Consider the following 14,088-nt stretch of genomic DNA (forward strand, 5'->3'; position numbering starts at 1 on the left):
ATTAAGATCTGTAATGTATATATTTCTACCATTTTTCATGAAGGATTAAGTCATATAATCCTTAAATATGACGCAGAAAAAGGTAAACGCATGTTCTGCATAAACTTTAGAATTTCATCTTTCATTTCCTAAACCGCCAAGGTTCAAAATGATGTTACATAACAAGGTTGAGTGTAATACAGGACCATACAACCAACCCCTGAAACCTAACCCAAAAAAGATGATACATCACTATTCTTAGCCCAAAATAAATACTAAATACTAAATTTCACCGAGACACAAAAAGGAGGACGAAAAACAGAGGTCCCTATGACGATCACGCCAACACGTGCGATGCAAATTAATATTGGTTCTGTAAATCTTTCGGAGCATGCTTCAATTTTCCAGAACCCATTAGAACAATAACAGTGGCAGAAGTTCATTTCTGTCTTGGACAAATCGGCGCCCCAAAAAAAAGTGGGAACTTAAAAAAAGCTTCGCCGGTTTGAAGAGGTTGGACACTCTGATGCACGATGCCCAGATTCACCGCAATTGAAACAGGCCCCTCCAAATCTGCAATGCACATTCATGCCATATGAGTTACACATAGACTTAATAAATATCATGAGAGGGTTTTCTACGCAAAGGATGAAAATACTATACAAAATTTAAAGCATTATTTGATCAATGAATGCTATTATAACCTGTCCGATGACGAAGGCCTGCTCGATCGTCTACCTCCAATTAGCCAATCATCTCCACTGCTTTTACTACCTCCTGCTCGAGACCAGCTACTGCCGCCACTTTTAAAATTTCTACCACCTCTCCTACTAGATCGATCACTGAAGTCATCATCAGAGTCTTCCGCATCCCATCCCCGTGAGGTTTTAAAACCTCTCCGATCCCTAGAAGCAAAACCTCCCCTTGAACTAAAACCTCCCCTTGAAGTGGATCCTCTTCGGTTACTTCGTTCTCTGTCAGAAAACTTTCCATAGAAATCACTTGGAGGCCCATCATCTTGCAACGGAGGTAGCTGCCAATACAAAGTAACCGTGCAATGCGTTTATATAATCAGTTGTACAATAATTTGGTGCGAGTATATGAAGAAGAGAACAGGCAGAGACAACAAAGAATTAGAATACAAATATTGTAATATACCTTGGTGATCTTGGAAACAGTGTTACCAGGTGGTATATCCTTAGTAAGCAACTCTTTAGCAATCTCCTCGGGAAGATCAAAAACGGCTCCCTGAACCTGATGTTAAGTATTGGCACAATGTCAAATCGTTTGAACTGTGTGGATGCATTCCCAATAGGATTGAAGTTCCAATTAAGACAAGTACAGAAAATAAAAAGAGAAAATAACTCGGATACATACCCTTTCATCTGCAATTATATGGATTTTTCCAACTTCATCAGCAGCTGATGAAAAAACATCAGAAAGAAACCCAGTGACTGATCTTGCTGAAAAATATCTCCTGTCATCTGAATCCCGAGTTAGTTGCAAAGTAATCCATCCCTGAAATACAAAACAGTTTAAAAAAAAACATACAGTTAAAGATCGACTGAAAAATCATGCATCCTATCGTGTTTGTTCTAGGAGGTATGTCCTTATTTAGATAATAATTGAACACATAATAAGACAAACGAAATATCTGCAGGGCATGCTTTGTAACCTCCATGAACTAGGGAATGACCCTGCTGACACCATTTTTAAATGCTTAAAAAGATAAACATCACACTGGTTTGGATCATTGATTAGTATTATTATCATTTGAAAAGTCATTCTGAGCAATTTGTTAAAATAAAAACCCTGGTTCAATAGCAAGTATTACGTTATTTTATAAAAAGGCAACATTAAGATAGCCGTTACTTATTATAGACTGGATCACAAGGGAAATATAAGATTCACAACACCTGTTCGTGAGTGATAAGAGACCGGGATGACGGAGGTCGGGAAAATCCACTAAGTTGTGCAAGGGCAGCTGCAAGGGCAGCTGTTCCTTGCTCTTCAATCAGTTTTTGAGCAGTTGGGGTGAAAAACTGAATAGACTCAGGATGAACTCCAGTAAGTGTCGCAACAACCTGCGCCGCAGATGACTCCAAGACCTCTTCCATAGCTGGTGCACTAACAAATTCAAACTTGCTGCCTACATCACGTTCAAGGGATCTAACTGTTCTCCTCTGGCTACTGGTGTACAACAGAATGGCATTACCTTGTTTTCCAGCACGACCAGTACGACCAGAGCGATGTACAAAAGTCTCAGGATCATTGGGAAGCTCATAATGGATAATCTGAACAAAACAGGTAGCAACGGTAAGCTTATCAATACGGTGAGAACAGATAGCATTTCAGTACAAACCAACATTAAAAAGAAACCTCCAATTCAAATAGAGATTTTTAAACTTCTCTGAACAGATTCATGATTGTGAAGGAATGATTAAACAAAGAAATTGAAACAAAAAAAATTGTGTCCATAGTTTACACAGTATATCAAATATAAAATTCTAAATCCTTAGTCGGATGAGACAGTGAACAGTGAAAAAGACTGAAGAAAAAGCCAAATGGGAGACCTTAATTTTACTGTGGCAAGTGCCCAATAAGACTAGACAAATCATACTTCAGAGTAGGCAATAAGTATTCCAGTCTAATCTAGGGATAAGACATCCCAAACAACTTTACCCTAAATTCCAAAAAAAATTATAAGTAGATCCTTAATCCACTATTAAAACACCCAAGTGCCAGCATAAAATTACTCAAGTGTTTTGCTTATTAGTCCACAGCCTTGTCGGCATTAACCCTACAATAATAAATAAGCGGGGGAGATCGGATTATTAAATGTAGACTGGGAAGCATCCTTGGACTCACCAAATCAACGTTGGGAATATCAAGTCCACGAGCTGCAACATCAGTAGCAACAAGCACTGTGAATTTTCCTTGCCGGAAACCATTCAATGTTCTCTCTCTCTGATGCTGAGATATATCGCCATGCAGTGCTTCAGATGCTATACTATTTGTTAATGCCAATGATACTTCATCAGCATCCTTTTTTGTCTGTGTAAATACTATAGTCTTCCCACCCTTTGCATAAACCTGAAAGACAAAAGAACAGTAAGTGAAATTATTACCCTGCCCCCAAAAAATTCCTAGTGAGAAATGGTAGATTGTAAAACATCAGAAATAGAAAAATTAGTTGATTTAACAAATTTGTTATGAGTTCATAAAATCCAGAATTAGATAACTAGGAAGTAATGCATTTAATAATCTTCAAAACAAACAGATAATGAAAATGATCAATTCGTTGATTATAGAGTTAAGAAAATTATTACATTATCTGTTCAAATACATATTGCATTAAATATTCAACATAACATTTGATCTGATTGGATTATATATGTTTGTTACTTGAACTAGTAACTAGTAATATATCTAAATATGTGACTAAACAGAACCCTCAGAATGCAAACTGAAGAGATTAAGAACATCAAGGTAACATAGAAAACTTTAACAGATAACTCACAGTTACGAGGTCAGAGAGAATTGTCCGCTTTGAAGTGGCAGTGGCCGCTATAGCATAAAGTTTTATCCCTTCAGCAAGCTTTTCTTCTTCATCACCAACCTGTTTGAAAGAAAAGAAAAAGCATTATAATCTTAATATATGTTTTGCATATTAAAATGCATCATAACCATAATCAAGGTTCAATCCTCATTATACAACAACTTGAACATTAGTACGCACAATTATGCCTGAATTATTTAATGACAGGGTCACGAAAACTAAAAGTAGTCAAGGCTAATGCTAATGCTAAACAGAATGAATTTGAAGACCAGAGAGCAGATGCATCTAGAGTATGATGTAGTCCACACACACATTAATATTTCCTTTCTTTTCTCTCCAAACCTACTGTGACAAACAAGCATAGGATAGTATTCGCCAAGACAAATGACAAATTTCACCACATTACCACTCAATATTATGAACATTGGCGTATGCTTGCAAGCAATGTAAGTTCATCAAGATGAATATCCATCTATTTTGTCACATTTAGTTATATGAGCATATAAACCACACTCTCTAAAATTTTAAAAGTCAACTCCAGACAGCATTAGATAATGTCTTTAATAATTAATTTCAAACCAGATTGCATGGAACAGGATATGCAGATAGATATGCAGGCCAAAATACGTAATGTTCTTCACAACAAAATCTTTGTAGATATAATATATTTCTGGCACAATCATATGTGGCACTATCTGTTTACACTGCACTCTATAAACAAAAGTCATCAATTGACTAGTGCATGTGTGTGTCTGTGTGTGTGAGAGAGAGAGAAGACAATAACAAATATTCACCAAATCAATTGTGAGTGGGTTGTTCAAATATTTTCTCGCCAACTTCTTCACCCAAGCAGGCATGGTGGCAGAGAAAAGCATGCTCTGCCTCTGAGAAGGGAGATTCTCCAAAATCAGTTCCACATCCTCCTCAAACCCAACAGCAAGCATCTGATCTGCTTCATCAAGCACCAAATACTGAACCTCGCTCAGCTTAAGGCTCTTCCCATTAATCAAGTCAATTATTCTCCCTGGGGTCCCGACCACCACATCTACACCTCGTGAAAGAGCACTCTGCTGACTAACATAAGAAACACCGCCATAAACACAAACAGTGCTGAGATAAGGCGCAGATTCCTTTATCTCCTTCTCCACTTGCTTCGCTAACTCCCTGGTAGGTGCCAGCACCAAAACTCTGGGAAGCCTACCAGACCTTCTGCAACAGAGAAACAACCATGTGAATATCACCACACCAACAACCATCATGTATAATTTATAGATCTATTTAATCATTTGGTCCCTATGCCTACGTTAACTTTTCATTTTAGCCCCTATATCTAAAATAGCAACCATTTAGTCCCTATACCAAAAAAATTTATATACATTTTAGTCCATGTGCCTCGATTTTGTGGCGCCACAAAACTAACAACAGGGGCTAAAACATATAAAATCTGCTTGTACAGGGGACTAAAATAAAAAATTTGACAGACACGGTCTACAGAGTACAAGAGCAGACAACTAATTAAACCAATACTTATAGTTATACGAAGCAAAGTGCAACACGTGTTCAATGATTACCTGAGAGAAGTCTCGTCTCCATCTTCAGTGAGGCCTTTAATAACTGGAATTCCGAACGCTAGTGTCTTTCCAGTACCGGTCTTCGCTCGAGCAATGATATCTCTACCTTGTAGGGCAGGCACTAACACCGCTCTCTAATCACGCACAAAAAGAAGATAAATGTTGATGATAGGTGTAACCCTAACAAGCAAAAAGATAGGAAGAGAAACGAACCTGAATGGGGAAAAGCTGAGTAATCCCACGGTTCTGGAGGGAATCAACGAGGCGCGAGGGCAAGTCGAGCTTGGAAATGTCGAGTTCGTCAGAGTTGAGGGGTTCGGCGGTGTGAGAATCGGAGGCGTCTTGGAATTCGTGGTCGGTTTGGTCGAAGTGGCGGCCGAGTCCTTTGAAGGCTTCTTCGCTGAGGAGGGAGGAATTGGGCGTGGCGACGGCGGAGGGGAGGAAAGTAGGAGTGGGCTTGAGGCCCGTTTTGAAGGTAGGCCCAGGGGAGTGGCGGTGGGCTCGGAGGAGGTTGTTGAAGTGGGATTTGGAGTCCAAACATTGCAACCTAACGGCGGAAGTGGAAGTAGCGTTAGGCCTGTGGTAGAGTTCGAGAGTAGGCGTTTGGTAAATGGAAGAAACGCCTATGAGAGAAGCCATTTTTGGAGAGAAAGAGAAAGAGAAAGAGATAGAGTGAGTGAGTGAGGGAGAAGAAGATGATAAGGGTGCAGTGGTGAGAGGCCACGTCGTTTGGGAATGAACGTATGGCCTTTCCAAACTCCACCTTGCCTTGCTTCCTCCAGATATATACACAAACATTATTACATATTAGATATTTTTACATTTTCAAAATTCCCCTTATCCCATTATAAATCTAATTAAAAATTCTTTTTTCTAATTAGACTCCTCACACTTTAGTTTTTTAAACTATACCTGTTTATTTACAAGTTTAAAATTTAATTTTGAAAACTCCAATTCTTAGTTGTGAATAACAATTCTTCAATAGCCAAATTTTGATATGTTTTTTCCATTTTTTTTTGAAAAAGGAAAATTATATTATTTAAATAAAAAGTAAAAAATTAAAAAATATAATTAAAATTTTAAGATTATTTTTGTTTGTCTTGGAAGAACAAAAAAAAATCAATGTAAATAAATTTTAGAACAAGTTTAATATATTAGAAGGATTATTATAAGGGACAAAAACTTGTTTATTAGTGTTGTTTTCTTTGTTTTGCTATACAACATTCTTAGGAGGGTTTTTCTGCCTTTTGCAATTGGAAAACTCATGACTTATCATCTTGCAAGAAGAAGAAAAAAAAAGGGAGAGTTTCTCATATTCCAAGTTAATAACAAAAAGTAAATCCAAACTTTTCAACCAAAATTTGATTCGGGAGGTCAAAATAAATCAATATCAACAAGAATCCTAATAAAGAAACCTTTTGATATATTTATAGTACAATCATAAAAAGCAAGAGAAGTTCTTGTGTTGGAGAAAATGGCTTTGGGTTGCTAATATTCCAAAAGAAGACTATGGATTATAATTTAACAGTGAGCCTTATTAAATCTCATAGTTTCCGACACAAAGTCTTTAGTCCATTCAAAGACTCTCAAAATACCCGGATTAAGGTTCAAAGATCTCACGACAATAACCTTTCTCACATCCTATAAAGAAGCAAAAACAATCTCATAAAAACATTCATCAAAAGGGATAACCTTCAAAGACTCCAAAGATTTTCTTGTAATATCTAACTTTTTACAAACATCCATGTGTGTGAGAGTTTAATCTCCTTTAGATATAATTATCCTTCCATAAAGATGATTTTTTTTTTTTCAAGACTGCATTAAGATCATATCACGCTTGATGTAAAGGGAAGACAACAATGAGAGGGGAATGTCACAAGCACTCTTAAGGGCTTGAGCAAAAGTTTTTTTGCACTTAAGTCGTGGATTTAACTCGTGGGTTCTAATCTTGATTTTTGAGACAACTCCAAAGAATCTAAAAATCATCAGAGCCTGAATCCATCTCCAAAGAAAGTGCTAAAGCACAAAATCCATTAACTAGACGAATTGATAGAAATAAAAAACAAAAAACAACCTGAAAAAAAAAGAGGGAAAAGGATGGGGATGAAGAAGAATCACCACCAACACTTCATACAAACAATCCGAAACCAAAAGAAAAACAAAGAAGATTAAGAAAATATTGAAGAAATTCTTGGAGAACTTTATTCACTTGCTTACACTTATGATTCTTAATTAATTTTAAAATTATTAAAAATAATAAATTATATAATAATTTTTTACTATCAATTTAAAGAAATTTATATACCACCATTAACTTGATCCGTGTAACAAAATATTTTATACCAATAACATGTTTACATTTTTTTATTGGAAACTTATATTAGAAATTAAGAGATTATATAATTAAAAATTAAAATTGATTTACAGATTGAAGAATTCGAAAATCAAAATTCCATTAAAAAAAATAAAATGTCTACATAAGATTTCACAACATGAGACAAACTCCAATCGAGAAACCTAAACTTCTCAAAACAAATTTTGAATTAATTAATCACTTTCAAGCTTAATAATCTTTATTTTAGTTAAAACAGTGTGTCAAAATTTATCTTTAAATACTTCCACTTTCTCCGTGAGCTCTTTTAATCCCAACCTTAGCAAAAATCAACGATACCTACTATATTGACATATGCTAGAAGTATAATTAGAAAAAGGATAATTGAGACATTTTGATTTTTATGAAGTGTTGATGCAAATTATGAAGTGCAAAAAAGAAAAACAAATTGTAATGTTTGTTTTGGACATTACTTTTTGCCACCTAAGTACAACACACATTTAGGTTTTAATTTTCCACAATGATAATTGTTTTATTTTATTTATTTTGATAAAATATAAAATAATTATAAAGTGAAACAAGTGTTTCCAGAAGATAATGAATTTTCTCATAGCGTGTTGGAGGGGAAGGGTCTAACGGAGAATCTCGTGACAACGGCGTGTGATGCACGCTCCACGTATTAGTAATACGTGAATAATATTTTGTCAATAAATTTTAATTAAAAAACTAAAATTATAATATTTCTAAGTAAATCAATTGACATAACTAAAATATGGACCCAAATAATATAGTTTAATGACAAAAGTAAAACCTAAGACAGTTAAATGATAGAAAAACACAATTATGATTCTTAAATGAAACTTAAAACGCGATTAACGGTCCAAGTAAAAAACAAAAAGCATAGTATTTGCATAGCTGTTATTAAGAGATTTCAATTTTGATTTTCCTTGGGAAGCCAGCAGTCGCCATTATTGGTGACAGTGAAGCATTCATCTTCTCTAATTATTCGCTTCAACCTTGGCGGATCCTCCCTCTTTGCCTTTCTCCCATTCCATCAATCTTCGATTTTCGTTAGGGTTTTCGATTTCTGAAGCACTTGAAGGGAACCCGGAATGGGGGTTCTGGTGCCGTTATTCTTCTACGTCGTCGCTTTCTTTTGCACCGCTGCAGCTATCGCTTTGGCTGTTCTTCACATTTACCGGCACCTTCTCAATTACACTGAGCCCACTTATCAGCGCTTCATCGTTCGGATTATTTTCATGGTCCCGGTGAGTTACTCACTTTTTCTTTTCGCCAACCACCTTATCAATTCATTCATGTGATGGTTTCTACTAGGGTTTCTTCTCACTGTCACCATTCAGTCGCTTTTGTTAATCGGACTAACCGTTTCAATTCAGACAAAAACCTTTGAACTTCTTCACTGGAAATCCTGGGGCGGGAATGTTAATTGGGGTTATCAGATTGTGTGTTGTTCCTTTTCATCATCTTAGTACAGAGAGTTTATGTTTCCGGAACTGGTTTTCTTCACTAAGCTTGGTGACTGGTTGACTTCATTGTTTAACTGTTTGATACTGTGCCAATTTAGGCGAGGAGTGGGTTTGCAAACATGATGCTAAATGGCCTTGCTTTTGTATAATTGTTTTCGGTAAAATTTGAGTTTTAAACTTGTGTTTGGAAACAATTTCTCTCTAAAGAAAGTCTGTAGTGAAATTTGCTCCTCATCTCAAAAACTACATTTTCACTTGCTTCTGGGCACACTTGACTTCAGGAGCAAACTTGATTCTAGGAAATAACGACCAAACGTGATATTTTTTTTTTGCACAATCCCATTTGTCACTTCTGAAAGCTAGGTGAGGGAGCATGGAAACTCTTCCAGACAGTATTACTTACTTTGTTTTATATTCGTGAAAATCGAATTTTTCTGTTTTTTGTTAATTGCTTTTGTTTGTGTGTTTCTTGACATTTGTTTGGTTCTTTATTCTTTCATCTTCATTTTAGTTTCATGGCTTTCTTGAAATTCCACTGGGAATACCATCATTCTGAGTTATATAACATTTCTTTTTATGATTTATTTTAAGCTGTTATAAATTTAATTTTCTTTTACAGGTTTATGCACTAATGTCATTCTTGTCCCTTGTATTACCAGAGAGTTCAATTTATTTTAATTCTATTCGGGAAGTGTAAGTTCATCTTCCTTTCTTTCTCTATTTACTTGATTCTGGCTGATGTTTAGTCTGAATTCCTTTTCTTTTCTTTTTTGTATATTTTGGTTATGATTAATGGTTACCAGTGGTACATGAATTGCGTATTGTTATTCTACACTGATTGTGACGTAGGAAGCCTTTGTGACTTAAGAAGCCTTAGAAGTAGTTATTGTTTTTCCATTCAGAATTATCTGGTCTGGTACGCTACTCTAGATAGGCTCAAATTCATAGGATTAGAACATTTGGGCAATTCTTCAACGAGATTGGTTTTTTCTAGGAGCATATATGAAAACATTTCAATGGTTTGCTTAAATTTTCAACCTTTTTAGAGATTAACTTCCAGCAGGATGGCTAAAATGGGTGTGTTATTTGTAATTGCAAAGTACCTACCAAGCTCAAAGGCAAGCTTTATCATATTGCCGTACAGCTATACTCTGGTAACGGCAATGAATATTGGATTTCAAAGGGAGAATAAGAAAAAAAGTGAGAGTAATAGAAGTGAGAATGTTAAAATGAACGTGACCACACAAGAAAATACATGATGTAAAGTGATTACATGCAAGTAGATATTGGTGTTGCGAAGGTAGTTTGTAAACATACAAAGAAGATGATTGGAAAGAATTGATTGGTCTTGTGGAAGGGGAGAGAGAGAGAGAGAGAGACTCATAAGGATATTGGGAGAAGCTGTTAAGAGCTATGTTATGGTAAATAATATATTTGAAATTTAGTCTTTAACCAAATAAAATAACCTTGTGTGATTCATATAGTGGACCTCACCCAGTGGGATAATACAGCTTTTGTTGTTACAGTAGTGAGTAGCTTCCAATGCTTAAGAAAAGTTACATTCTTCTATTGTTGATGTGATGTGAGTGAGGTGGTATAGCTGCTGCAGAGCGCTTGCATATGCAACCACAAGAGTGGGAAGGCAATTCGTTACACCCGCTACCCTGCTACCCCCTCTGCTTTTTCCTATTTAGTGATTTTTATTCTCTTGTACATTATTTAGTGTACTTGTGTACTACATTTTACTTTGGAAATTTAAGTGCACTTTGCACATTTTTGTTGTCCTAAAATTATAATGAATTTTGCCAACCTATGTTTATTAGATTGGTGCAATTTTATGATCGATTTCTCTTGTCTACTGTTTCAGCTATGAAGCTTGGGTCATTTATAATTTTCTTTCATTGTGCCTGGCATGGGTTGGTGGTCCTGGAGCAGTTGTAATAAGTTTGAGTGGTCGAGTTCTGAAGCCATCATTCTGTTTGATGACTTGTTGCTTTCCTCCTATACCGCTGGATGGGTAGGTTTGTTTCTGATTCATATTTTTGGATTAAAAGCCTTTGTACCAGAATATAGTTATATATTCCTTGAAAACTATCCCTTGAATTTTCTATGGAGTTTTTTTACCTATTTTATAACTTGTATTGTGAGTTATAGGATGATGCATTTGCCACACAATGTGGAGAATTATTTTTAGGATTATTTATTGGAAAATAACTTAGACATCCCAGAGTGGCATTGGATTGGATTTTAGTAGAAGTTTCTGATTGGCATGATATACATTTGTTTCTCACTTCTAAAACTTCTATTTCAGGCGTTTCATTCGTAAATGCAAGCAAGGATGTCTGCAGTTTGTGATTTTGAAGCCCATTTTAGTTGTGGTTACACTCGTACTTTATGCAAATGGGAAGTATAAAGATGGAAATTTCAGCCCAAAGCAGTCATACTTGTATCTTACGATCATTTATATGATCTCATATACAATGGCTCTCTATGTGCTTGCTTTGTTTTATGTGGCATGCAAGGATCTGCTTCAACCATTCAATCCAGTTCCAAAGTTTATTATAATAAAATCTGTTGTATTCCTGACTTATTGGCAGGTGATTTTGCATCTCATTCATATTTATCGTCCTTTATTTCCTCCTAATTTTGACTATATCTTGTTGCTGGTTGTATGGTAATATATGAAGAACAGAAAAATGAGTGTCATTTTTTTTGGTTCACATGAAGAGTCGAAATTATATTTCTGCTTTTTTGTGACCTTCAGAAAGGATGTCGGTGTAATGTAATATGAGGATGCCCTATTTGATCTTGAGATGAGCTGTAATTTGTTTGGAGCAAAAGCCTCCATCACTTTAAAAGAAGGAAAATAAGTATTTTGCACCTTAAATCTTGGGATATAAAGTCATGTATCTTTATTGAACAGACATTGGATATATCCTGGATTTATAACATCTTTGCTTATAAATTCTAAATATTGGTTTGGTGTGTTAGTTTTCGTCTCACACACCAGCATAGTTTAAATTTTAGGAATTGATTTGTTTGTGAAAGTCTTCAGTCACCTATAATTTTCATCTCCCTCCTGTTGTCTTCGTTTCTCTAGTTTTTCTATTTTCCTTACTTCACTTAGGTATTAACTTATTTGAGGCCACCAGTAATTGACATAGCAATTAAAAATAATAATAAAAGAGAAATGACACTTATGTATGCATGTGTTATGCCATTTATTTAATATGATGCCAAGAAGTCTAATAGCTTCATTATTTTTTGTTGAATTCACATGATTTGATGTCCTGTGGAGATTATTTAGAATTTAAAGATGACTAAGTGTTAGTTTGGTCTTGCTCTGTTCCAGTGATATTTTCGTTTTACTTTTGAGGGTTGAAGCAGAGTGACAATTTTTTTTCATTCTTAGGGTGTGTTATTCTTCCTTGCTGCAAAGTCCGGATTCATTGAGGACGCTGATGAAGCTGCCCTACTTCAAAATTTTATCATTTGTGTTGAGATGCTTGTTGCTGCTGTTGGTCACTTTTATGCATTTCCATACAAAGAATATGCCGGTGCTAATATAGGTGGATCACGTGGTTTGACGGCTAGCCTTGGGCATGCTTTGAAGTTAAATGATTTTTACCATGATACAGTGCACCAGGTGAGTCTTGCTTTATATGTTCTGTCTGTAACACTGGTAACATGGCATTTGCTTCAGGCTTAATGCCTGGCTTTGCAACCGTTATGCTATGCCGCAATTCATTTCTAGTTCCCCATATTAATGTTGAAATTTCTGAGTCTCCTTTTCTTTCATATTTTCTCTGCGGATTATCTGATACTAATAAAACTTGTGGCAGTTTGCACCTACGTATCACGAATATGTTCTCTATAATCACAGCGAAGGTGAGGAGGGAACTAAGAAGTACAGGTCGCGGACTTTTGTTCCAATGGGCCCTGAGATGGATTCAGTGAGAAGACATAAGAATACATTTGGAAACAAGTTAGATGACATACAGCTCTCAAGTTTGTCTTCTTCTACCAGTAGCAGTCCCTCAAGTTCCGTGCCCGATGCTTCAAATTCTGATGCAAGGAAATCTTCCTTGCTTGTGGATTTGTCCAATTCTACTCCGGAACCATACGACTTGACCGTTATTGACTTGGATGTATCCAGTTACCCTGAAGAAGTTCCTGCGGTTGATCAAGCTGGTGGTAGGTGAGCATGGGGAATATTCAGAGGTAGGTTTGATGGGGAAAATGTTATCGCTGGAGGAGATTAGAGGGGCATCCAGCATATTTTCTGTGCTTGGAAAGTACTATGGTTGTGGTTTCTTAAATTCTGGGAAAGGATTAAGCAGATCATGTGCGAACATACATTTGTGTAAACTAGTCGGCCTCACTCTTAAGCAAAGCAGTCCTTGATGTCAGTCTTGGTCTTTATACTGTAATTGTCTCCAATGGTTATTCCTGTGTGTAAATTGTAGATACGGAACTTGTTGACGTGCCTCAGAGTTTAAACATGAAAAATACTAAAATATTGATTTAGAATTAATTGATTATTTTCTCCCATACACCATAAGATATTTGTTCTTGTTGATTTTTGTGCTTATAGCAATGCTGTTGTCATTATTTACGTTTATGGAATCTCGTAATATTTATTTGTGTTTGACACTAGATATTATTGATGATTAGGGTTTTCTCAGAATCTGTTACAATTTGTACCACTTCTGGGTTGAAATTTCAGTGCATTTTATTCGTGTGTGAAGCTACGTCTTAACCGTCCATGCCACTCTTGTAGCCATATTTTTTACTTCATGTTTTAGTAACCTCTAATTTGTCAATTCTGAATTTTATTTTGTTTATTGTTAAGCTAAGAATATGGTTGATGAGTTTATGGTAATGGCAGGATTAAGGATATGAAAATGCTTTCTTCAAATTTACAATTGAACGTTGTGGGCAGAAATCATGTTCGTTACCTTAAACAATTGGGAATCACATGGTTTTGCCAACCCAATTTTTTGACGAGTGAGAAAATGTTCAAACAAACAATGTTATCCATGAGTTATTAATTAAAACATTTAAATTAAGAAAAGAAGTTTGATAAAAAAAATAACTCCGTCATTGTAGAATTATTTAACGCATTCGCCCTTCATTTTCTAAATGATTAAAATTATTTAC

At 35.6% G+C, this 14,088-nt stretch overlaps 2 protein-coding genes across 3 annotated transcripts; one reads left to right on the plus strand and one right to left on the minus strand.

Moving 5' to 3' along the window:
* Positions 1-93: 93 nt before the first annotated feature.
* Positions 94-5,884, minus strand: LOC137814861 (DEAD-box ATP-dependent RNA helicase 3, chloroplastic-like). 2 transcript variants are annotated; one of them, XM_068617786.1, is made up of 10 exons: positions 5,323-5,884; positions 5,110-5,243; positions 4,333-4,747; positions 3,500-3,598; positions 2,848-3,072; positions 1,896-2,273; positions 1,357-1,497; positions 1,138-1,233; positions 684-1,012; positions 94-552 (listed from the first exon to the last, which is right to left on the minus strand). In XM_068617786.1, the coding sequence occupies exons 1-10, from the start codon at positions 5,746-5,748 to the stop codon at positions 465-467; spliced, it is 2,331 nt and encodes a 776-aa protein (XP_068473887.1). In that variant the 5' UTR covers positions 5,749-5,884; the 3' UTR covers positions 94-464. The 2 variants fall into 2 exon arrangements, with proteins under 2 accessions (XP_068473887.1, XP_068473886.1); XM_068617785.1 differs by having other exon boundaries at positions 4,333-4,744; positions 5,323-5,870.
* Positions 5,885-8,311: 2,427 nt separating this feature from the next.
* Positions 8,312-13,481, plus strand: LOC137814862 (uncharacterized). Its single transcript, XM_068617787.1, has 6 exons — positions 8,312-8,709; positions 9,548-9,621; positions 10,796-10,945; positions 11,240-11,525; positions 12,341-12,574; positions 12,771-13,481. The coding sequence occupies exons 1-6, from the start codon at positions 8,554-8,556 to the stop codon at positions 13,128-13,130; spliced, it is 1,260 nt and encodes a 419-aa protein (XP_068473888.1). The 5' UTR covers positions 8,312-8,553; the 3' UTR covers positions 13,131-13,481.
* Positions 13,482-14,088: the final 607 nt, after the last annotated feature.

The sequence above is a fragment of the Phaseolus vulgaris genome, chromosome 1 (assembly GCF_000499845.2).
Source record: "Phaseolus vulgaris cultivar G19833 chromosome 1, P. vulgaris v2.0, whole genome shotgun sequence".
Taxonomy (NCBI): Eukaryota; Viridiplantae; Streptophyta; class Magnoliopsida; order Fabales; family Fabaceae; genus Phaseolus; species Phaseolus vulgaris.